The sequence below is a fragment of the Cetorhinus maximus genome, chromosome 19, assembly GCF_964194155.1.
Source record: "Cetorhinus maximus chromosome 19, sCetMax3.hap1.1, whole genome shotgun sequence".
Lineage (NCBI taxonomy): Eukaryota > Metazoa > Chordata > Chondrichthyes > Lamniformes > Cetorhinidae > Cetorhinus > Cetorhinus maximus.
This window is the reverse complement of record NC_135897.1, coordinates 38,634,867-38,660,550: the sequence shown is the minus strand read 5'-3', so window position 1 is coordinate 38,660,550 and position 25,684 is coordinate 38,634,867. Positions and strand designations below refer to the sequence as shown.

Genomic DNA, 25,684 nt, shown 5'->3' with positions numbered 1-25,684 from the left:
GAATTGCTGCCTCCCTGGAGCTTCAAGCCTGGCTCTGAAATAGTCTATGTAAGCCTTGACCACAGCTGTGCAGACTGGATGCTGAAGTGTCTGCCTCATTAATCAGGATGACAGTTACATGTTATGTGACTTTGCAAGGTGTCACTAACCTTCACTAAGCTGCTCACCAGCAGAATGACAGGAGTGATGTGGTGCTGGCTCAAAAGAGGGATGATAACAAAAGAGGACATTGAAGTGGGAATTCCACTCAAAGTACTTCTCACCTGCTGACATTGCGTCTATCACTCCGCTTCCCTTTTCTCCACCTCAGCGAGTATCTGGCATGCTGCCTTGTCTCCCAATGGTTGTGTATGGCCCTGCATTCATGCAGGTGGAGAGTTTTATTGAGCTCTCCAGGGCTCTGAAATCCAGAGGTGACAGACCAAAAGCAGTCAGGGCAGGGATCTGAGTAGCTTGCCTATACCTCTGCTGAAGTTGCATGGGATGTATCACATAAGTTAAAATAATTGTAATTCAGCAAGTGCATGCACATTAGTGCGTGGCACAGTGATCCATCATTAAGTTTCTTTTTAAACAGCAAAGAGCATCACTTCCAGGTCTTGCTTATTATTGAGTCATGAGTGCAAACTCACCCTTTTACTTCAAGCTGAATGCGAAACATGACAGAACCCACTGTGCATTGGGCATATGCCTGGTTGAAGACTGTTTTGTGCAAGGGGGTGGGGTTGGAGGCTGTTAGCGGATTATTGGCAGCGGCGGCTTTTACTTGTTATCAAGTCCTTTCAAGTTTCAGGATAGCTAACTGAACCTTTGAGCTGTGAGTACATTCCTATGCAATCAATCGTGCCCTGTAACCATGAGAAGGCAGGCAGAGAAACAAACAATAGGGCCCACTCAATCTGGCTACAGTCATCACAAGGAAAGTTGACAGAAGCTTATGGCCTGACAAACAACTTATCTGTATCCTGTTGAATAAATTCATGGGTACCCAGCCAAGAGATACCAGATGTTTCTGGTGGCATACTGGAAAGAGCCAGAGCAAAGGAATTGAGGGCAGTGTTGACTTTGGCAGTTTAACCCTGGGAAACCCATGCTAATAATATTAATGGCTGTGCTACTTGCCAACCCACCTCTGTCCTGATGATCCAGCTGGTTACCGTGAGCTGGTTACTTGTAGGCAGCTAAACATTCCTCCTGTAAACTTGGAAGTAAGCGTAATGGAGCTGGGGTGCAGTCATGTTTTAATTTTTTCACAATTTTTACTTCCAACCAGACCCCAACTCATCATTCTTGAAGGTTAATATTCCTCTGATCTGCCCAGCATAAGCACAGATTGATTTAGCTGTAACAAATTGAAATCAGTTTGATGGCAGTGCATTATATAATCAACAGAACACGGAAATATATAGAAGCAAAAGGAGATGGACCTGGAGAAATTGCAAGCACTTCATCAGAGGGAAAGGTTCCTTCCATTCAGGGTCATGAACAGCAGGGATACCGGTAACCAGGGTCCAGCTTTTAAAAAACCATGCTTTCCAAGAATGAGGGATTGTTTGGAGTTTTTGAGGAACTTGCTTAGAAGTGTTACAAGTTGGTAACTACAAAGGACTCTATAACCTGCATGCATGGTGTTCTTGTGCATGGATTGACAGTGTGCAGTCAGCCATGGAATAAGTGGTGGTTGCAGATACACCACCTTGATTCTGGACATCCTGACTGGCAAGTACTGAATGGGGCCTCCAGACCTATCTATGCACCTGAAGTGCATCCTCCATATTCTGCTTGATGACATACCCTGAGGTCATGCAGCTCACTGGTGGGGCTTCTCGTATGTGGCATGAACTAGGTTTGAAGAAGATATCCTTTGTCTCTGGAATGAGTGGTGGTTGTGTTACTCTTTGTATCATTGCTGAATACTTAAGATTGCTACCACACAGGCTAAGGACATTCTGCATTCACTCAGGATGAACTGAAATCACCACTAAGTGAAATATCACGATATGCACATGTCAGCAATAATTCATATCTTTTATCTCTCATAGATCCTTCTAAGATGATGGAAGAGCAGCAGCAGCAGCAGGAGACTAAGGAGCCCTCAAAGGAGGATGAGCATTCCGTGGATGCACCATCACAGGACTGTACTCACTTTCCACCAGAGCAGATATATATCTCCAAGGGAACTTCAGTGGAGATAGCTAGGTTGTCACATGGCGATGTGTACATCATGTGAGCAGGAGAAGGTGCAGGAGACAGTGACAGCATTGACGAGTTCCTGAAACGGAGCTCCACACGCTGCCTCCAGAGGACATCAGCCAGGGACATCTAATCTTTTAGAGCAGGGAAGCAAGCAGCCTGCCCCGAGTTCTGATGAAGACACAAGGGTTGCACCACATAGGTGTAATAGGAAGACATCTTAGCACAAGGGGATTCACTTCTGTGTGTATAACAACGTTCATGGTGTTATGCATATGTTCATTTAATGAATCAAACATTTTATTTGAACTATTCATTATCTTGTCATCTATTTTGTGGTATTCTACATTCCAAATGTAGAGGGGTGGGGTGGGGTGGGCAGGAGAGCACAGGATTTATGATTGTACTTTTTTATGGCTTCACACACTCAGATTAGCTGAGGCCATTGCGGGCTTCTCTATCAGGTGAATGCCGACTCTAGTTGTCATTGCCACATCTGGCTCCTCCTTTAAGGAGAATGCTGCCAAGTGCTCTGCACCTTTCTCCCTTCAACAGCTTATATTGTGCAAGGCGCAGGAGACCACAAGCATTCTGGTGACCCTTGCTGGTACATACACCCTCAACATCTGTCCAAGCACTGAAATTGCAACTTCAGCAATCCAACGGCTTGCTCATAGCACTTGTGGTCATGTGAATCTTGTTGTCTCTCTTCTCTGCATCAGTGGTAAGGCTGTCATGTCCAGGTCCTCAGAGGGTAGCCCTTATCTCTCAGGAGCCACTTGTTCACTGTGTGGAGGTGTGAAAATCCATTGGAGATGAGACTGCACAAAATGAAGGCATCATGGCAGTTTACAGGATATCTTGCACAGACATACGTTAAAACTTTCCGCTGGTTGCATATGAACTGAACATTGAGAGAATGGAATCCTTTTCAATTACCAAAGGCTGCTGGTTGATTGACGGCATGCTGATTGCCACAAGTGTGTAGTCAATGACTTTGTACACCTGTGGGAATCCAGCAGCTGTAGCATATGTAAAAGCCCTCTGTGTATGACTAGCCTCATCCATGTCAAAGTGCACATAAGTGGTGGCCTTGGCAAATATGGCATCAGTCACCTGGAGATGCACTTGTGGGCAGCAGCCTCCATCGAAAGTCAGAGTGCTGCAGTGGAAATTCAGACTGAAGTAATGCAAGCTAAGCTTGCTGCCATGCAAGCACAGGCGGCTGCCATCATGGCTGTGGATACCAGGGTACAAAGGGGCTTGCAGGGTGTCACAGGAGTTCAGCAATGTGTCTTCCAATAATTACTAGGACTGCAATGGTGCAATTTTAGGGGAGTGGCAGTGACTCCACAGAGCATGAACCTGCTGTCCTCTCCCAGGATGACAGCACTTGTGATCTCACCACTATTACTTTGTCACTGCCCCTGCTGTTGCCTGTCAGAATGCCAGCCCAGGCTGCTGCCACCCATGTCAAGGCGGTGCAGCTTGAAGCCAGGCTTTCTTGACCCAGAGCTGCTCAAAGTCATCCTCCAAGGCCATCGCCACTCTCCTCCACTGAGTCAGCAGCCTTTCGCCAGCTATGCCAACACTGGGGTAGCACTGTGAGTGAGTGTTTGGACAAGCAAAGGCACAAGAATGATAGATAGAAAGAGAATATACAAGGATAATTTGTTTGTATTCAATAGGGTATGATATAATTTATAAAATTGGTTTGGAATGTTTATGTTGTGGTGGCTTTTATTTCTGCACTGTGATCAAGATGTTGTGATGGTCAGTAGCAGTACGAAAGTAAGGAGTATGGGACTGTTGCTGCATGAGGAATTAGGGTTAAGGTTGCTTCATTATGCTAATGGTTTGCTCCATCATATTTCTTGAGGCAGCATCGCTCTCACTGTATGCATGCTGCAACTATGTGCAGGGTTTGTGAGTCATTAGCCACGTTGTCAGCAAATAGCTCTTGTTGTGCAGTAGCCATACTTTGGGTTGCTGTGGTAACTGAACATCTGGCACAGTAAACTGCCGCAGAATGAAGGCATCATGATAGCTGCCAGAATACCTGACATTGACCTATATGATTTGCTGCCTATGGTTACACACCAGCTGAATGCTCAGGGAATGGAATCCTTTTAGGTTCCGGTACATGAAAGAATTGACATGCAACGCCTGCAAAGAATGTGCATGCAGTCAATGGAATCTTGCATCACGGGGAAGCCTGCAATCTGAACAAACCCTTATGCCCGCTCTGCTTGCCCGTCTGGCATGAGGGAACGAAATTAAGTTAGCAACAGTGGACGTCAAACCGCGAGATGTTGCTAATATCTACAGCAGCAACGTGAAAGGAACCAGTTGCCTCATAGCCACTGTCAATGTAGTCTTGCCCTGCTGAGGTTGAAGCTGCAACAACATCAGTTGGCAGATTTTGCTGTGAACCTCCTTAGTGAAGCATCAATATCTCACAAATTGCTCCCCATTGAGGTACAGGTGAAAGAATTGCTTACAGCCTGTACAGATATGGTCTACTATTAAGAGTCCTTCACCTCTCACCCTTTTTCCAGCAGCTTGTCCCATTATGTGGGACTTCTGTTCATTCTGCAGATTATGCTCTTTTCCAAGAGAAAAGCCTACTAGTGCACCCGCTTCTTGCTTTGTGTAGGAATCTTGAAGGCAGCAAAGAATGCTTCAGCACCTATCGCACATATCCCTGTAGGCCTTTGAAACATACAACTATGGAAAGCATCAAAAACGTGTTGAATTTAGCAACAGCCAGAAGAAATCAAACTGCAAGAAGGCAGAAGTAATGGACGATCCCTTCAAATAGTGCTGTTGGGGGTTTCTCCCTGCATGTTCAGCTGTGCGAGCTTTAGAGAGATTTTGACTGATTTAGTGAGCTCCAAATTGGCAGCATCGATGTCAAATTAATGTGATGTGTTGATTTGCATTCTTCTAGAGTACGTTCACTGTGCGTTCACTTGAACATCTGCACTCGGTTGGTGTCCAGTGCAGTTTGCATCCCAAGTATACATAATCATTGCAAACACCATTTTGCAACTTGAAGAACGTTTGTTGCCACCCCCCAAAAAAATGGGTGCGACTGATCCAATTTCTCATCCATAATGTTTTTCTAAGGTGTAAATTTGTAAAACAGCGTTCCCAGACCCGCACATCCCCACTAAGCTGTCAGGGTGGTGCCCGCATCTTCCTCTACACTGCCGTTAGGCTATAATGGGTCAATCATTACCATCACTGAATCCCCCACCATCAACATCCTGGGGGTTACCATTGACCAGAAACCAAACTAGACTAGGCATATAATACCGTGGCTACAAGAGCAGGTCAGAGATTAGGAATCCTGCGACGAGTAACTTACCTCCTGACTCCCCAAAGCCTGTCCACCATCTACAAGGCACAAGTCAGGAGTGTGATGGAATACTCCCCATTTGCCTGGATGAATGCAGCTCCCACAACACTCAAGAAGCTTGACACCATCCAGGACAAAGCAGCCCGCTTGATTAGTACCACATTCACAAACATTTGCTCCCTCCACCATTGACACACAGTAGCAGCAACGTGTACCATCTATAAGATGCACTGCAGGAATTCACCAAGGCTCCTTTGGCAGCACCTTCCAAACCCATGACCACTACTATCTAGAAGGACATGAGCAGCAGATAGATGGGAACACCACCACCTGGAAGTTCCCTTCCAAGTCACTCACCATCCTAACTTGGAAATATATTGCTGTTCCTTTGCTGTTGTTGGGTCAAAATCCTGGAACTCCCTTCCTAACAGCACTGAAGGTGTACCTACACCACATGGACAGCAGCAGTTCAAGAAGGCAGCTCACCATCACCTTCTCAAGGGCAATTTGGGGTGGGCAATAAATACTAGCCCAGCCAGCAAAGCCCCAATCCCATGAATGAATTAAAAAAAATTAACCCCTCAACAATGATGAGAGGATGGTGTTGAAGGCTAAAAATTCCTAACATTCCTCAAACCTGTTACATACGTCTGTTGCCATTTTTCCAGAAGCTTGGTGAGTTGGTGCGTCTTGTTGTAATATTTATAGTAGTATTGTTTGTAAGCCAAGACGTGCAGGAGAGCTCTTCCCAGCTCCTTAAGCAAATCCTCTGCCCATCACAGCCTATCATTCCACGACAACTGGCCATCCCTCCCACTCTCCAATCTGTCCTATGTCTTACTGCTGCTGTGGTTTAAATGGCCCATCTTCCAGCCCCACACCATGCCCGATAAATGCGTATTTATCTTTGATTTTATTGGAAACCAGTTGATTCCCACTCCTAAATCAAGACACCATGACTTAAATAATTTTGAGGCTTAAGTCACGGACAGAATTTGTGTTTTTTTATTATCTGTGATCAAAGTTTTATGAATGTGAGGTATATGTATTTGCTTACCTGCAGAATGGTTGTCCCAATTTTGAATAATTCCAGCAACAAACTTTGGTGAATTTAAAAATGAATTTATTTATTATCCCCCACTTGCCCAATTTAATATAAGGCGATGTCTCACTCACATGACTCACACACACTGTTTATAACTATTCTTCGTGTGAAAAATAAAGAAGAAAAAACAATATAATTACATCCTGGTATTATTTCAGTATCTTTTGTAGCATGCCTGTGGATGTGGCTTTAGCTGGAGTGAAGGTCTTGAAAAGTAGAGGCTTTGCAGTAAGCTGTGAGGCTTTTTGCAGTTGAATTGCTAGGAGGTTGGTTATCAGGTGATCTTGCATTTGGAATAGGTTGGAGAGAGTCCTTCTCCCACTTTCAAGGTATGATCGTAAATTACCTTGGCTGCTGAGTTGACTGCAGCTGGTTCGATGGCTTTCTGCTGGTTTCTCAGTCTCAGAAGAGTTTCTGTTGTTTTAAAAGCAGGCAACATACCAACATACATGGCTGTCTTACCCATGTAACCTGCTGCGAGTCCAAAGTGCTTCTCTAAATAAGGTGGAGTGTTAGGTCAATAAACATCCTGTGTTATGGCTTCTCACACTTTGACAGTTTGAGGGGTGTTTGTGTGAGGGGCCATCGCAATACAATGAAAGGTCGATGGGATCAGCTTCACTTTCATCTAACACCCACTGAGCTTTGATGTCGCTTTTGTCCCTCGTGAAGCATGGAGATGAGTTGACTGCAAACCCCATGATGTGTCGGTTTTGGTCCATCCTTAAACAATGAGATGCATGAATCTCACAAATGATTGTGAGCATCCTTCATTCAGGTCCACATTTAATCAGGTATTGGCCGCTGACTCTGCTGTCCACAGTTCAAATACCAAAAGTCATATGGTACGCTGCAATCATTTTAACAGCTTTTGTGTTCACTTTTTAAAATATAGCTTTAAAATTTGTAATATCTTCATGCCTGTACTGGGCACGACACTTGCATCTTAGAAACATGAAAGTGCAATATAAAACATACTATTGATAGTAGGAAGAAAGTTTGAAAATACATTTTCAGCTACTGGAGGGATTCAAATGGGGATGGTCACCATGCTCTAGATAGATCAGACAGATACACACAGATGCGAACCAAGTGACTCCTGCTGGAGGGGTTGACAGCAGCAACAGTTGGGACAGCAGTCACATACCATTCAGTTCTCACTGTAGCAGCTGGTGGTGGGACCCAAGCACCACTGGGACAGTTTCAAACCGCATTTTACGATGCTATAATAATTTTCACATAGATTGAGTGTTGTACAGCCGGCTTTCCCGGCCTTGAATATCATCTTAATGTATACAGTCAAGTTAAAAACTGTTAACATACAATGAATAAATACATTTCAGGCAAAGAAATAAGGACATTCCTTTATGACCCTGAAAACACCAGCGAAATTCTCTGAATACCATTTTATACAAATGCCCTGTAGCACATAATATTAGTGACCTAATGTACGTATTACATGACAGTAATACAGCTATTATTATACAACAGTTCATCCTTTGACTCAGGATAAGCAATGTCACAAGAGATCTGCTGGTAAAATTAAACAACTGGCACCTACTTCATGACCAATCAGCAAAGTTACAGAACTTGAGCTGCAAATGACAAATTTTCTACTTAAGTACTGGTCACTGAACAAGGTTCCAAATAGCAGAAGATTTCTACCATAACTTTGTTGAGGGTCTTACAAAATGGTCACAAACTCAGCCAGGGCTCTGATGTGTCAGGTTCCGGCTAAGTGCAAAGTTTTCTGATCAGGCTTATTAATTGCTCGAATCTTTGACTTTTCTTTACAAGGCCTGTGATGTGAAGGGTAAGAGCTTGAATGTTTGGTTCCCTCATTCCAGCCTCAGTTGAGACACAGAATTGGGTTGGGTGCAGCAATGTGATTTCTCAGTTGAGATCTAAGAATACATGTGGGGATCAAGGTTTTGAAGCTGTCCCATTTGCACTCCCAAATTGTTGAAAGCCTACTCCCCCTGGCCAATGCTGTTGACCCTGGAAACAGTGGTGGGCTTAGCAGCAGAGTCTCACAATGGGACTCTGATGCCACACATAATTGCCATGTTTGGTCTCCATGGAGTTGCAAGTATCTATCTCACCCTGGCACAATAAGGCAATTCATATGCACATTAAAAATAAAAAAATAGGATATATATAGATCCTGGCATAAAGATCCTGGCTTCTGAAAATAATCTGAGTATGCAAAGAATGAAGAATTTATTCCTATGCATATATGCTGAAATCTTCATTTTATTTAATGGCATCTTTTGAAATAGACCTAACCATAATATGGTTGCCTCACCTTCATTTAGGTTGATAAATTCTTGATCAATTTCTTCATCACCTGTTCTCTGGTTTCTGTATTTCTGAATGACATGAGCACGGTCTTGAATGTGATGACCAATTGACATCTTTTCAACTCCACTTTCAGAATCTTTTACTGCCCGTCTTGTCTCTTTGATCTGTAAATTCATAAATTGTTAACTAGTTTTACCTACAAAGTAACCTACCTACAAAACAACTTAACATTTAACAATGACCAGTAAAAAAAATCTTTGTACTGTAAATTGTAAGCAAGTTTTGTCATTAATATGTAAGTTACTGATATTTCCAATCATATTGGTAAGGAACAAACATTGGGACCCCTGGTTCTGTACTGTATGCTGAAGTTACGCTAAAATGCGTATTTCCATCCACAAAATTTTAAATAGAATGCTTCAATGTGTAACCTAAGTTACACTACAATGTACTACTGCTACTCTATTTTGGTTTTGTTAAAGCAACACAGAATTCTATTAAATATTCTACATGCAATAATCCAACACTTGGGCCCGATAATAATTCAGAGCCAAGCAAGTGCAGAGTGCGCATGGGGAGTTATAAAATTATAGAATGATTACAGAACAGGAGGCCATTCATCCCATTGCACCCATGTTTGCTCTGTGCAAGAGCAACTCACCTAATTGCACACCCCCAGTCTTTTCCTTGTAGCCCTGCAAATGTTATCTCTTCAGAATCGTCCAATGCTCTTTTGATTGGCACAACTGAATCTGCCTCCACAAAACACTCAGGCAGTGCATTCTAGATACTAACCAACTGCTGTGTAAGAAAGGTTTTCATCATGCCGCCATATTGCTTCTTTTGTCAATCACCTTAAATCCCTCTGAATTATGAACCTTCCACAAATGGAAACAGGTTCTCCCTATCTACACTTTCCAGACCCTTCTTGCTTTTGAAAACCTCGAAAGAAACTCCTACTAATCTTCTATTCTCCAAGGAGAAAAGTTCTCCAATTTATCCATGTAACTGGTTCAAGGATGAGGAACTTCATTCTTGTGAATTTTTTCTGCATCTCTCTAATGCCTTCACATCCTTCCTAAAGTGTTACGCCAAGATTTGGACACATTATTTCAGTTCAGGCCCTGCACATAAAGTCCAAAATCCCACATGCTTTGTTAACCACGTTCTCAACTTGCCCTGTAACCTTAAATAATTTGTGCATACATAACTCAGGTTACTCTCCTCCTGCACCATCTTTTGACTTGTATCCTTTATTTTATATTGCTTCTCATCACTCTTCCTGGAAAAATGAATCACATCACACTTCTCTGCATTAAATTTCATCTGCCAGGTGTCTGCCCATTCACCAGCCTGTATACGTCCTCTTGAAGTTTATAACCATTCTCCTCATAGTTTACAATACTTCCAAATTTTGTGTCATCTGTAAATTTTGAAATTGTGCCCTGTACACCCAAGTCTAGGTATTTATATACAGTGCTGGTTCCTAGCACTGACTCCTAGGGAACCCCATTGTATATCTTCCTCCAGTTACCATCGCTACTCTGTTTCCTGTCCTTCAGTAAATTTCATATTCATGCTGCTACTGGCCCTTTTATTCCCTGGGTACTAACTTTGCTGACAAGCCTGTTATGTAGCGCTTTAGCAAATGCCTTTTGGAAACCCATTTACACTACATCAACCCTCCCTGTTACTTCATCAAAAATTCAAGCATGTTAGTTAAACACATTTTGTCCATAACATAAATGCTGGCTTTCCTTAATTAATCCACATTTGTCTAAGTGACTGCTTTTTCCCAAATTATCATTTCTGAAAGCTCTCCCACAACCAAGGTTAAACTGACAGGTCTGTAATTGCTGGATTCATTCCTCGTCTTCTTGAACAAGGGTGCAACACTTGCAATTCTCCAATCCTCAGGAACCACCCCTGCATCTAAGTAGTATTGGAAGATCATGGCCAGTGCATCCACAATTTCCACCCTTACTTCTCTCAGTATCCTTGGATGCATATCGTCCAGTCCTAGTGACTGAGAAACTTCAAGTACAACCAGCCTATCTAATACCTCCTCTTCATCAATTTTTAACCCAACCACTGTCTCAACTAATGCCTCTTTCACTACAACTTAGGCAGCATCTTCTTCCTTGGTAAAGACATTTAGTATCTCAGTCATGCCCCTTGCCTCCATGTGTAAATCCTCTTTTAGATCCATAGTCAGCGCCAGTCCTCATTTTACCATCCTTTTTGCATTAGCCACCAGTCTCTTCTCAGTATATTGTCTCTTTGCTTCTCCTATTTTTTATCACTTGCCCTCTGAACCCTCTATACTCAGCCTGGTTCTCACTTGTACTACTCACCTGACATTGTCTGCACAGGAGTGCTGTGTTTGGTTGCAGTAGAGAACTTTAGTTGGAGATTGGTGACTGAGGGGGTTTAAGGGTTAAATTCTATCTAAAGACCAGCCTTTCTTTAATTTAGCACTTAACTAAAAGTTGCTGTTCAGATTGGAAGGTGAGTTTTAGTTCAGCCTGAAAACAGGGCTTATAGAGGCTCTGCTTGCAACTGTAACTAGTAAATTAGATAGCTGGCTTAATCAGCTTTTCAGAGGCTAGGTTCAGAGAGTATGCAAGTTGGCTATCTTATAGTGCTGACTTTGTCTGCATAGGAGTGCTGTGTTCGGCTGAAGTAGAGAGCTTCAGTTGGAGATTGGTGACTGAGGGGGTTTATGGGCTAAATTTAGTGTTAAATTCCATCTAAAGTCTAGTCTTTCTTTAATTTAGCAATTAACTAAAAGTTGCTGTTAGGGTTGGAAGAAGGTGAGTTTTAGACTGGAAAGGAGAGGCCAGCGAGAGCTATATAAAATGGTGTGAAAAACAGAGACCAAGACCGGAAAGGAGAGGCGTACCCTTAGGACATTCAGGCGGTGGAGTTCAAAGTACATCACAATTCAAAAAGTGACACGATGCAGGGGAGGCAGCTGATTGATAAGTGGGGTCAGGTGAGTACTTCTACTTTTTCTACTAATTAAACTGCTGTCGTCCATTAGCTTAAACAAAATAAGGTGAGGACTTTGAACTGTAGTGGGAGTGTTTGCAGCGGAATAAGGCCCCTAGGGTAGTTAGTATTTTTTAAGGGGAGTAACGAACGAGCTTAATCTAAAGGGAAGTCATGGCAGCAGAGCTCACACCCGTTATATGCTCCTCCTGTGGGAAGTCATGGATACTTCCATTGTCCCTGGCGACAATGTGTGCAGAAAGTGTGTCCAGCTGCAACTGCTGGCCAACTGCATTTCGGAGCTAGAGCTGCGGGTGGATTCACTGTGGAGTATCCGCGATGCTGATATTGTTGTGGACAGCACGTTCAGTGAGGTGGTCACACCACAGGTAAAGACTGAACAGGATGGGTGACCACCAGGCAGAGTAGAGGAAGGCAGGCAGTGCAGGAGTCCCCTGTGGCCATCCCCCTCTCTAACAGATATACCGTTTTGGATTCTCAGGGGAAAGCAGCAGGAGCCTAGTCCATGGCTCTGCTGCACAAGAGGGGAGCAAGAAGAGGGGCAGGGCTATAGCAATTGGGGATTCAATAGTAAGGAGAACAGACAGGTGTTTCTGCAGCCACAAAAGAGACTCCAGGATGGTATGTTGCCTCCTTGGTGCCAGGGTCAAGGATGTCTCGGAGAGGCTGCAGGGCATTCTGAACAGGGAGGGCAAACAGCCAGTGGTCATGGTACACATTGGTACCAGCGACAAAGGTTAAAAAAAAGGATGAGGTCCTACAAGCTGAATATAGGGAGTAAGGACATAAATTAAAAAGTAGGACCTCAAAGGTAGTAATCTCAGGATTACTACCAATGCCATGTGCTAGTGAGGGTATGAAATAACAGGATATATCGGATGAATACGTAGCTGAAGAAATAGTGTAGAGAAGAGGGATTCAGATTCCTGGGACATTGGGACTGGTTTGGGGAAGGTGGGACCAGTACAAACAGGACAGGTTGCATCTGGGCAGGATCGGGACCAATGTCCTCAGGGGAGTGTTTGCTAGTGCTGTCAGGAAGGGTTTAAACTAGAATGGCAGGAGGATGGGAACCTGAGCAGGGAGACAGAGGAGGGGGAAACAAGGATAAAAACGAAAGACAGAAAAGTAAGAAGCAAAAGGGGAAGACAGAAAAAACAAGGACAAAAAACAAATGGGGTCATAGTGCAAAATAAAGCTAAGATGACTAACAAGGTTAAAAAGACAAGTCTAAAGGCATTGTATCTTAATGTATGGAGCATTCACAATAAAGTAGATGAATTAACAGTGCAAATACAAATAAACGGTTATGATATAATTGCAATTACGGAGACATGGCTGCAGCGTGACCAAAGATGGGAACTGAACATTCAGGGGTATTCAATATTTAGGAAGGACTGACGAATAGGGAAAGGAGGTGGGGTCGCACTGTTAGTAAATAACAGCGAGGAAGGATATTGGCTCGGAAAATCATGATGTGGAATCTGTTTGGGTGGAGATAAGAAACACCAAGGGGCAGAAAATGTTGGTGGGTTGTCTATAACGGAGTATGTAACCGTAATGGAGATGTAAGGGAAGGCATTAAACAGGAAATTAGAGATGCATGCAATAAGGGTGCAACTGTAATCATGGGTGACTTTAATCTACATATAGATTGGACAAACCAAACTAGCAGTAATACTGTGGAGGAGAATTTCCTGGAGTGTATACGTGATGGTTTTTTTAGACCAATATATTGAGGAACCAACTAGAGAGCAGGCTATCCTAGACTGGGTATTGTGCAACGAGAAAGGATTAATTAACAATCCTGTTGTGCAGGGTCCCTTGGGGAAGAGCGACCATAAAATGATAGAATTGTCCATTAAAATGGAGAATGAAGAAGTTGAATCTGAATCTGGGGTCCCGAATCTAAATAAAGGGAACTACGAGGGTATGAGACGTGAATTGGCAATGATGGATTGGGGAACCTTATGAAAACGGTTGACAGTGGATAGGCAATGGCTAATATTTAAGGAATTTATACATGAATTACAACAATTATTCATTCCTGTCTGGCGCAAAAATAAAACAGGAAAAGTGGCTCAACCATGGATTACAAAAGAAATTAGGGATAGTATCAGATCCAAAGAGGAAACATATAAAATTGTCAGAAAAAGCAGCAAGCCTGAGGATTGGGAGCAGTTTAGAATTCAGCAAAAGTGGGTAAAAAGATTGATCAAGTAGGGGAAAATGGAGTATGTGAGTAAACTCGCAGGGAACATGAAAAACTGACTGTGAAAGCTTCTATAAATATATGAAGAGAAAAAGATTAGCAAAGACAAATGTAGGTCTCTTACAGTCAGAAACAGGGGAAATTATAATGGGGAACAAAGAAATGGCAGAAGAATTGAACATATATTTTGGTTCTGTTTTCACAAAAGAGGACACAAATAATTTCCCATAATGTTAGGGAACCAGGGGTCTAGTGAGAGAGAGGAACTGAAGAAAATCAGTATTAGTAAAAAAATGGTGTTAGAGAAATTAATGGGGTTAAAGGCTGAAAGGTCCGCAGGGCCTGATGATCTACACCCCAGACTATTAAAGGAAGTGGCCCCGGAAATATTCGATGCATTGGTTGTCATCTTCCAAAATTCTATAGACTCTGGAGCAGTTCCTACAGATTGGAGGGTGGCAAATGTAACCCCATTATTTAAAAAAGGAGGGAGAGAAAAAACAGAGAATTACAGACCAGTTAGCCTAATATCAGTAGTGGGGAAAATGCTAGAGTCTGTTATAAAAGATGTGGTAACAGAACACTTGGAAAGCATTAACGGGATTAGACAAAGTCAGCATGGGTTTATGAAAGGGAAATCATGCTTAACTAATCCACTGGAGTTTTTTTGAGGATGTAACAAGGAGAATAGATAAGGGAGAACAAGTGGATGTGGTGTGTTTGGATTTCAACAAGGCTTTTGATGAGGTCCCACATAAGAGGCCAGTGGGAAAAATTAAAGCACATGGGATTGGGAGTAATATACTGGCATGAATTGAGAATTGGTTGACAGACCGGAAACAGAGAGTGGGAATGAATGGGTCTTTTTCTGGATGGCAGGCAGTGACTAGTGGTGTACTGCAGGGATCAGTACTTGGGCCCCAGCTATTCACGATATATATATAAATGGCTTGGATGAGGAAGCGAAATGCAATATTTCCAAGTTTGCTGATGACACAAAACTGGGTGGGGTTGTGAAGAGGATGCAAGGAGGCTTCAGGGCTATTTGGACAAAGTTTTGTGTGTGGGAAACACATGGCAGATGCAGTATAATGCGGGTAAATGTGAAGTTACATGCTTTGGTGTGAAAAACAAAAAGGCAGGGTGTTATTTAAATAGTGATATATTGGGAAATGGATCTGGATGTCCTTGTACACCAGTTAATGAAAGTAAACAGGCAGGTGCAGCAAGCAATTAGGAAGGCAAATGGTATGTTGGCCTTCACTACAAGAGGATTTGAGTTCAGAAGTACGGAAGTCTTACTGCAGTTATACAAGGCCTTGGTGAGGCAACACTTGGAGTATTGCATGCAGTTTTGGTCTCCCTATCTAAGAAAGGATATACTTGCCACAGAGGGAGTGCAGCAAAGGTTCACTAGGCTGATACCGGGGATGGCAGGACTGTTGTATGAGGAAAGATTGGTTCAACTGGGCCTGTATTCATGAGAGTTTAGAAGAATGAGAGGGAATCTAATTGAAATGTATAAAATTCTAACAGGGCTAGGCAGGCTAGATGCAGGGCGGATGTTTCTCCTGGTTGGGGAGTCTAGAACCATGGGCCACAGTCTCAGGATACGGGGCAAGCCATTAAGGACTGAGATGAGGAAAAATTTCTTCACTGGTCAACCTGTGGAAATCTCTACCACAGAAGGCTGTGGAGGCCAGGTCACTGGGTATATTCAAGAAAGAAATTGATAATTTTTTGGATATTAGGGGCATCAAGGGGTACGGAGAGAAAGTGGGAATATGGCGTTGAGATAGAGGATCAGCCATGATCATGCTGAATGACAGAGCAGCCTTGAAGGGCCAAATGGCATACTCTTGCTCCTAGTTTCTATATGTTTCTATCATATGCACCTTTTCGCTGCTTCACTTTGCTATCTCTTCCATCAACTAGGGAGCTCCGGATTTGTTTTCTCTACCTTTCCTCATCATGTGAATATATCTTGACTGTAGGCAAACTATCTCCTCTTTAAAGGCAGCCTATAGTTTGGTTACAGTTTTGCCTGCCAATCTTTGATTTCAATTTTCCAAGGACACCTCCATTGAAGTTGGCTCTCCCCCAGTTAATTATTTTTACTCTGGATTGCTCCTTGTCTTTTTCCATAGCTAACATAAACCTTATAATGCTATGATCATTGTCTCCTAAATGTTCCCCCTCGAACACTTGATCCATTTGTCCCACTTCATTTCCCAGAACCAGATCCAGCAATTCATCCTTCCGCGTTGAACTAAAAACATACTGATGTAGAAAATTTTCCTGAACACATTTCACAAAGGCTGCATGCTTAGTTGGACTGTTTTACTCCGTGATGTAGTTGCAAGTGACGGAGTAGGCAGCATTCAGGGGCAAAGATGCTTATCAAACAGTTATTAAAGACAGTGATTAAAAAAGTTTCACCTTCTCACAGTTGGTGGGGCAGAGGGGAGCAATGGAGCAGGGAATCATGATGGGGAGGCAGGGCAGGCTTCTGATCAACCTAGTGACGGCAGCAATTCCAGATTACAACTTCCATATCCTGCATTTGCAGATCTGGGGCTTCTTTCAGTTGGATCTCATTCAGATCCTGAAGCTATTCACCCAGTTCCTGAGCCCCACGGCAGGCAGGCAGGTAGTTGGGGTGTGGCCTCCCCTCAGTTTCTGAATCTGCTGCTCTGGAGCATCATCTCCTTAACCTGGGCCCGTCGCCGGGAGGAAGCCCCAGAGCTGCAAACGTGGGAAAAAGAGGTTGTAATCTGGAATTGTGGCCGTCATCAGGTTATTTTTATTCATTTACGGGATGTGGGCATCACCGGCTAGGAAAGTATTTATTGCCCAAACCTGATTGTCCTTGAGAAAGCGGCGGTGATGAGCTGCTTTCTTGAACCGCTGCAGTCCCTGTGGTGTAGGTACACCCACAGTGCTGTCAGGGAGGGAGTTCCAGGATTTTGACCCAGTGACAGTGAAGGAACAGTGATATGTTTTCAAGTCAGGGAGGTGAGTGGCTTGGAGGGGAACTTCCAGGTGGTGGTGTTCCCATGTATCTGCTGCCCTTGTCCTTCCAGATGGTAGCAGTCGTGGATTTGGAAGGTGCTGCCTAAGAGCCGTGGTGAGTTCCTGCAGCGCATCTTGTAGATGGTACACACTGCTGCCACTGTTCATTGGTTGGAGGGAGTGAATATTTGTGGAAATGGTGCCAATCAAGTGGGCTGCTTTGTCCTGGATGGTGTCAAGCTTTTCCAGTGTTGTTGGAGCTGCACTCATCCATGCAAGTGGAGAATATTCCATCACACGCCTGACTTGTGTCTTGTAGATGGTGAACAGGCTTTGTGGAGTCAGGTGGTGGGTTACTCGCTGCAGGATTCCTAGCCTCTGACCTGCCGTTATAGCCACAGTATTTGTATGGCTAGTCCAATTTAGTTTTTTGTCAATAGGAATCCCTAGGATTTTGATAGTGGGGGATTCAGTGATGGTAACGCCATTGAATGTCAAGGGGCGATGGTTAGATTCTATATTGTTGGAGATGGTCATTGCCTGGCACTTGTGTGGCATGAATGTTAATTGCAACTTGTCAGCCCAAGCCTGGATATTGTCCAAGTCTTGCTGCATTTGGACATGGACTGCTTCAGCGTCTGAGGAGTCACGAATGGTGCTGAACATTGTGCAATCATCAGCGAACATCCCCACTTCTGAGCTTATGATGAAAAGGTCATTAATGAAGCAGTTGAAGATTGTTGGGCCTAGGACACTGCCCTGAGGAACTCCTGAAGTGACTCCTGGAACTGAGATGATTGACCTCCAACAACTACAACCACCCTCCTTTCTGCTAGTTATGACTTCAACCAGTGGCGAGTTTCCCCGATTCCCATTGACTCCAGTTTTGCCAGGGCTCCTTGATGCCACACTCGATCAAATGCTGCCTTCATGTCAAGGGCAGTCACTCACACCTCACCTCTGGAGTTCAGCATTTCTGTCCATGTTTGAACCAAGGCTGTAATAAGGTCAGAAGCTGAGTGGCCCTGTTGGAACTCAAACTAAGCATCAGTGAGTAGGTTATTGCTGAGCAAGTGCCGCTTGATAGCACTGTTGATGACCCCTTCCATCACTCTGCTGATGATCGAGAGTAGACTGAATTGGGCGGGAACTGGCCAGGTTGGATTTATTCTGATTTTTGTGTACAGGGCATACCTGGGCAATTTTCCATATTGCCAGGTGGATGCCAGTGTTGTAGTGTACTGAAACAGCTTGGCTAAGGGCATGGCAAGTTCTGGAGCACAGGTCTTCAGTACTGTTGCTGGAATATTGTCAGCGCCCATAGCCTTTGCAGTATCCAGTGGATCATAAACTTCCCCTTCCTCCCCATCCCGCTCCCTGGAAATGGCAAAGAGGCTGTGCCCGAACTGCCTGCCCACTGTGGTGTTCAGAAGCTGGGTGAATGACTTCAGGATCTGAGTAAGATCCAGCTGGCACTATCTCTCCTGCAAATTAGATCATTAGTTTTCTGTGCATACACAGACAAGTGTGCACGTGTAGACGTGTTTTGGCAGCCATCTTGCGTTGGCAGGAGACACGCTTTCATACGAACAAGGAGAATGAGTAGGCCATTCGGCCCCTCAAGCCTGTTCCACCATTCAATAAGGTCACAGCTGATCTGATTGTAACCTCCCGCCTACCCCCGGATAACCTTCACCCGTTGTTAATCAAAAATCTATCTAGCTCTGCCTTAAAAATATTCAAACACCCTGCATCCATTGCTTTTTGAGGACGAGAGTCCCAAAGACTCACAATGCTCTCAAGAGAAAAAATTTCTCCTCATCTCTATCTTAAATGAGTGACCCCTTATTTTTAAACCGTGACCCCTAGTTCTAGATTCTCCCACAATAGGAAACATCCTCTCCACATCCAATCTGTTAAGACCCCTCAGGATCTTAAAGATTTCAACCAAGTCACCTCTTACTCTTCTAAACTCCAGTGGATACGAGCTTAACCTGTCCATGCTTTCCTTCTGAGACAACCAGCCCATTCCTGGTATTAGTCGAGTGAACCTTCTCCGAACCACCTCTAAAGCATTTACATCTCCTTAATCAGTACTTCTTCCCCTCCTTTCTCTATTTTCCTGAACACCTCGCATCCATTAATGTTCACTATCCAGTCCTGCACTTTTTTGAGACAGGATTCCATTATTGCCACAACATCATATTTCTTGCAACCCACCAATCTTATATACCACACCCCATGTATTCACATACATGCAGGTTTTTCATTTTAAGGTTTGTAACCTCCTCACCCACCTCCTCCCCCGTCCTCCAGGGGGATTAAAGTTACCAATATGCTGGCTAAATTGGAGAAGTTTGCCTTGATCTGCAAGATAGCTGACGTTCAAGTTGGAATAGTGATGCAAATTTTGGCCATTAAGGAGAAACAGGAGCCAAGTGTGACAGAGAAAGACAGGGAGGAGGAAAGTGGGAAGGCAAAGGAAAGTGGGAAAGCAAGGGAATTTGGGTAGGGCAATAGCCGTTTTGTGCATGTGGATCAAATTCAGTAATCAGAATTAAATGTTAAAGTTGGCTGGGTCAGGAGAATAGCAAATTTAAAGTTATATGGATATGTAAAGATATATGGATATCAGCAGCAAGGAGTTATATTTAATGCACTTGTCAGACCTGCTTCCAGCTTTACTCCACTACAGTTTAAGATCCCTTTCAGTTGTTATGTAAATGGCCATAACTCAACCTGCATGGGTTGTGGGCAGGTTGAGAAAGCAATTGTGGCAATGCAGATTGGCACCACAATTGCATTGATGTCCTAACTGAATTATTTGACCCCAATTTCAATATGTTAATGAGATCGCTGCAGGCTGTGTATATTGAGGTCTGTCCATACATTGGAATAGGTGAACCTCAGGGCTAAGTCAGTGAGTTCTTTTTAATTTTCCCAATGCTACTGCCCCATTTGTGTCTAAAACCAGATGGCATTGAAATGAAAATTGTCCTCCAAATCTTGCTCAATTTTTATTTTAGAAGCGTTCTACGTTCTGGAGTTTTCATTTTGCTTTTGCGTGGTGGAGTAGATTGGAATATCAACGAAGCATAAGAGTCAAGTAATGATTTAAAACAATTTAATATTTAACGATGGACACCATCACAATCAAGAATGATCGACTCACCTTAGGTTCATATCCGTGAACCTAGCGAAAATCACTGGATAGAAATCAGAGATGGCCAATTGCAACACACCAAATGCTTTTCAGGTTAAGATCAACTCAGCATAGATAGTGACTGAATCTAGGAAGTTCTGCTCTCCATGATAAGGTGTTAGATTGGTTGATACATTGGAAGAATCTGGGGAGGAAGTCCTGCCTTCAAGAGCTGCCAAGCAATCAAATGGCTGCCAGCTCTCTGGTCCCAACAGTGCCAATGGGAAGATAGCCACTGATTGGACTGCATTCAGTCCCAAACGGAGATTGTTAGTGAAGCCAGGCACTGAGGTAAGTGGGATGGGAGGGGATATCGTTTGGGCCAGGCTTTCAGGCCTGGTGAGAATCCAGGGGTGGCAAGGGTGGACAGGCTGGCAGGGGTTGGGAGGTGGTGGGGAGGGCGGGTGGCGCAGGGAAATAGGGCAGTCCTTCTGAAGGGTCCAGTGAGCCCAAGGTGGAGGTATTGTCACCTTTGTCTGCCCAAAGCCCATGCAGTGAAAGCTAACGGACTTTCCACTTGGCTTCAGCCATTCCCCTACCGGGGGAAAAATTGCAGCAGGGAGGGAAAAAGACCTTAAGTGACCATTAACACCTCACCTGCTACGCATAAGATTATGCAGAAATGGTTGGATAGGGTCCAAGAATGGCACCAATTTTATGCCAGCCCACCTGCTTACCAACTTGCCCCAGGGGACATAAAATTCAGCCCAATGGTGCAATTAGAAATTGCATTATATGAGCCAATCACATCATCTTCAAACAATGAATTTCTTTTCTAGTTATTACTTTTTTATGTTTAAGGCAATAGTACAGTTTTGTGAAAACTAGAATGAAATGCTGTCAATATGAACATACAAACAAGGAGCAGGAGTAGGCCATTCAGCCCCTCGGGCCTGCTCCGCCATTTATTAAAATCATGGCTGATCTGATAGAAACCTGAAATCTGCATCCCACCTACCCCCGATAACCTATCACCCTCTGGCTTACCAAGAATCTATCTACCTCTGCCTTAAAAATATTCAAAGACTCTGTTTCCATCACCTTTTCTGGAAGAGTTCCAAAGACACACGACCCTCTGAGTGAAAAAATTTCACCTCATCTCTCTTTTAAATGGGTGATCCCTTATTTTTTAAACAGTGACCCCTAGTTCTAGGTTCTCCCACAAGAGGAAACATCCTCCCACATCCACCCTGTCAAGACCCCTCAGGATCTTATATGTTTCAATCAAGTTGCCTCTTACTCTTCTAAACTCCAGCAGATACAAGCCTAGTCTGTCCAACGTTTCCTCATAAGACAACCCACCCATTCCAGGTATTAGTCTGGTAAACCTTCTCTGAACTGCTTCCAACGCATTTACATCCTTTTTTAAATAAGGTGATCAATACTGTACAAAGTACTCCAAACGTGGTCTCACTGGACAACTGAAGCATAACCTCCCGACTTTTGTATTCAATTTCCCTTGCAATAAATAACATTCTATTAGCTTTCCCAATTACTTGCTGTACCTGCATACCAGCCTTTTGTGATTCATGCACTAGGACACCCAGATCCCTTTGCACGTCAGCGCTTTGCAATCTCTTAACATTTAGATAATATGCTTCTCTCTTATTCTTCCTGCCAAAATTGACAATTTCACATTTTCCCACATTATACTCCATTTGCCAGATCCTTGCCCACTCGCTTAACCTATCTATATCTTTTTGTAGCCTCCTTATGTCCTCTTCACAACTTACTTTTCCACTTATCTTTGTGTCATCAGCAAATTTGGCAACCATCCCTTCATTCAAGTCATTTATATAAATTGTAAACAGTTGAGGTTCCAGCATTGATCCCTGTGACACACCACTCATTACATCTTGCCAACCTGAAAAAGACCCCTTTATGTCTACTCTCTGCTTCCTGTTAGCTGGCCAATCTTCTATCCATGCCAATATGTTACCCCCATACCATGAGCTTTTATTTTCCGCAATAACCTTTGATGTGGCACTTTATCAAATGCCTTCTGGAAATCTAAGTACAGTATATCCACCAGTTCCCCTTTATCCACAGGATATGTTACTTCCTCAAAAAACTCAATAAGTTGGTTGAACACAATTTTCCTTTCACAAAACCATGCTGACTCTGCCTGATGACCTTGAGCTTATCCAAGTGCCCTGCTATAACTTATTTAATAATAGCTTCTAACATTTTCCTTAGGATAGATGTTAAGCTAACTGGCCTATAGTTTCCTGTTTTCTGTTTCCCGTCCTTTTTGAATAATGGAGTTATAATTGCTATCTTCCAATCTAATGGGACCTTCCCCGAATCTAGGGAGTTTTGGAAAATTAAAACCAATGCATCAATTATCTCACTGGATACTTCTTTTAAGACCTTCAGATGAAGTCCATCAGGACCTGGGCTCTTGTCAGCTCCAACAATTTACTCATTACCACTTCTCTGGTGACTGTAATTTTTCTGACTGCCTCACCCACTTCCATTTCCTGGTTTATAGCTGCTTCTGGGATGTTACTTGTATCCTCTATAGTAAAAACTGATGCAAAACACCTGTTCAATTCGTCTGCCATCTCCTGGTTTTCCATTATCCATTTTCCAGGCTGACTTTCTATAGGACCAATGCTCACTTTGTTAATTCGTTTCTTTTTAAAATATTTATAAAAGCTCACAATCTGTCTTTATATTTCTGGCTAGCTTTCTCTCATACTTTAATTTTTCCTTCCTTATTAGTCTGTCCAATCTTCTGACCTGCCACTTGTCTTTGGATAATTATATGCTTTTTCTTTAAGTTTGATACTATCTTTAACCTTTCCAGTTAACTACAGATGGTATGTCCGTCCCTTGGACTTTTTCTTACTCGTTGAAATGTATCAGTTCTGTGCATTCTGAAATGTCCCCTTAAATATTAGCCACTGCATCTGTATTGACCTATCCCTTAACCTAATTTGCCAATTCACTTTAGCACTTTTTTGCCACATTTATGATTAAATGTTTTTGGTTACCTTATTTCCTGTGGTTGGGTAGTTTGTAGCAATGACTCACCAGTCACAATGGTCGCTGAGATAATGAGGACAGAAGTTATAACAAGTTTTGTTGCACAAACAATTGTTGGTGCATGAATGCATTGCTAAAAGGAATAGTTCAGGCTGAGACCGTTACATCTTTTAAAATAGTAGTGGATAAATATTTGAAACAGGTAAAGATGAAGGATGATAGAGAGAACTGACACCACTGAAAGCAAGCGGATATCTGCAGCACAATCTGTAATACCCTACATACTCTTACTTATCCAAAACGTAGCTGCGTGCATCCTAAGGCAGGCTGACCCACCACCACCAAGATTCTCATCTTGCTCCTATCCCCAGCATGTTAAATTAAACTAATCCTGATCTCCTCAAATGCCGTCCTTGCCCCACCCTATCTCTGGAACCTTTTCCAACCTACTGCTGCACCCTTCAGTTGTGTCACACCAGGTTTTTTGCAATCTCCTTCTGTCTTTGTCCCACCATTGTCTTCAGTTTTGGGCCTTCCCTCTGGAACGCTCCCTTTAAATTCCTCCACTTCTGTACTTCTCCTTTCCCCTTTAAAGCTTTATTACCATCTTTTTTGTCGAGTTTTCAATCACACCCTCTAATCTCTTCCCCATGTCTTGGCATCTGTCCCTCTATCTATTTCCATTTGCGAAGTATTTTGGGATTTTTTAATGTTAATGTTGCTATATAAAATGAAAGTAGTTCTGTTGAACACAAATGGTGGTAGCTATTCTTCTCCCAAGGGGTTATCTGAAAAAAATTTACAATGCATATATTATGGCTGCCCAAAGCCACATGGCATCCCAAAAGAGAAGAGTCATATGGGCTCAAAACGTTAACTCTGTTTCTCTCACTACAGATGCTGCCAGATCTAAGTTTTTCCAGCATTTTCTATTTATATTAGGGAATCCCAAAATCTTGGTTTTATCTTATGATCTAGATATAAGAAACAAGAAAATACTCATGTTCATGTATATGCCTATTATGACAGAATACTTCAGGCTGATTAAGAATTTAGAATACTTACTCCACCAGGAACATTGTGTACATGACTGGAAGCTTGGAATATTTTGGGAGGTTCACTCCCCACTTTTGCATAGGTCATTACACTGGAGCTGTTCATAGAGTGGCCACTGGAATCTGAAGGTTGGCTTCCCTATTGGAAAAATACACACTTTTTAAAAAAAACTGCTGCAGTTTGGCAAAGCACTTTAGAAAATTCTGGAAGCCTAGCCAATAGGTTTAATGTTTCTGCAATATGAAAAAAACCCTGCTATAATTGTGGAAAATTTGGCTGTGTCCACATTACACTTACATGTTTACTTTGCATGCCAAGCATTTCTTTTCTGAGTTCTTCCATTATGGTGCTCATGCGATTGAAGGGATCTGCCAAGGAAGAAGCCTATCATAGTATAGCAAAAGAAAATCAGAAATTAAACATAGAAACCATACCTTTTCTAAATAAAAACAACATACTGGCAACACCAAAATTAAGTTATGAATTGTATGTAGTTCAAGTTTATATTTTAAGGTATCAGTAACTGTAATTGGCTACAACTTTCTAAAAGTGCTGCCCTTTTTTTGTATTCTATATTTTACTACCTACTATATTTTATATGAGGTAGTAGATGTGTTGGTGTTAATTTTCCAAAATTCCTTAGATTCTGGAAAAGTTCCATCAGGCTGGAAAGTAGCAAATCTAACCCCTCTATTCAAGGAGGGAGGCAGAAAACAGGAAACTATAGGCCAGTTAGCTTGCTGTCTGTCGTAGGGAAGGCGTTAGAATCCATCATGAAGTGGGTTATAGCTGGGCACTTAGAGAAACTCCTGGTATTTGGGAAGAGTCAGCGTGGTTATGTGAAAGGGAAATCATGTTTAACCAATTGAGTAGAGCTCTTTGAAGGAGTAACATGTGCTGTGGATAAAGGGCAGCCTGTAGGCGTACTGTACATGGATTTTCAGAAGGCATTTGATAAGGTGCCACATCAAAGGTTATTGCAGGAAATAAAAACTCATGGTGCAGGTGGCTGATATATTAGCATGGATAGAAGATTGGCTGGCTGGCAGAAAAGAGAGGGTATGCATAAATGGGTCTTTGTCTAATTGGCAGGATGTGACAAGTGGAGTCCCAAATGAGTCTGGACTGCAAACAAGTCTGCTGTCTTTCTTCTCAAGGCAAAACCAAAACCCACTTTTCAAAACACAGTTCCAGGCATGTTTATTTTCAGAGCCATAACAACCCATGTGACGCCCCCCAGCG

The 25,684-nt window shown here is 42.9% G+C and overlaps 1 protein-coding gene across 2 annotated transcripts in view; it reads right to left on the bottom strand.

Moving 5' to 3' along the window:
• mlf1 (myeloid leukemia factor 1) overlaps window positions 1-25,684 on the bottom strand; it is a 48,042-nt gene that overhangs the window by 7,222 nt on the left and 15,136 nt on the right. The window contains exons 2-5 of one of the 2 annotated variants that reach the window (XM_078563747.1): window positions 24,740-24,826; window positions 24,452-24,580; window positions 8,965-9,124; window positions 6,680-7,133 (exon numbers count right to left, since the gene is read on the bottom strand). In XM_078563747.1, coding sequence (XP_078419873.1) covers window positions 6,934-7,133; window positions 8,965-9,124; window positions 24,452-24,580; window positions 24,740-24,826 — 576 coding nt within the window. In that variant the 3' untranslated portion in view covers window positions 6,680-6,933. Of the gene's footprint in view, window positions 1-6,679; window positions 7,134-8,964; window positions 9,125-24,451; window positions 24,581-24,739; window positions 24,827-25,684 lie in introns of those variants that run through there. The other variant, XM_078563746.1, reaches the window with a different exon arrangement.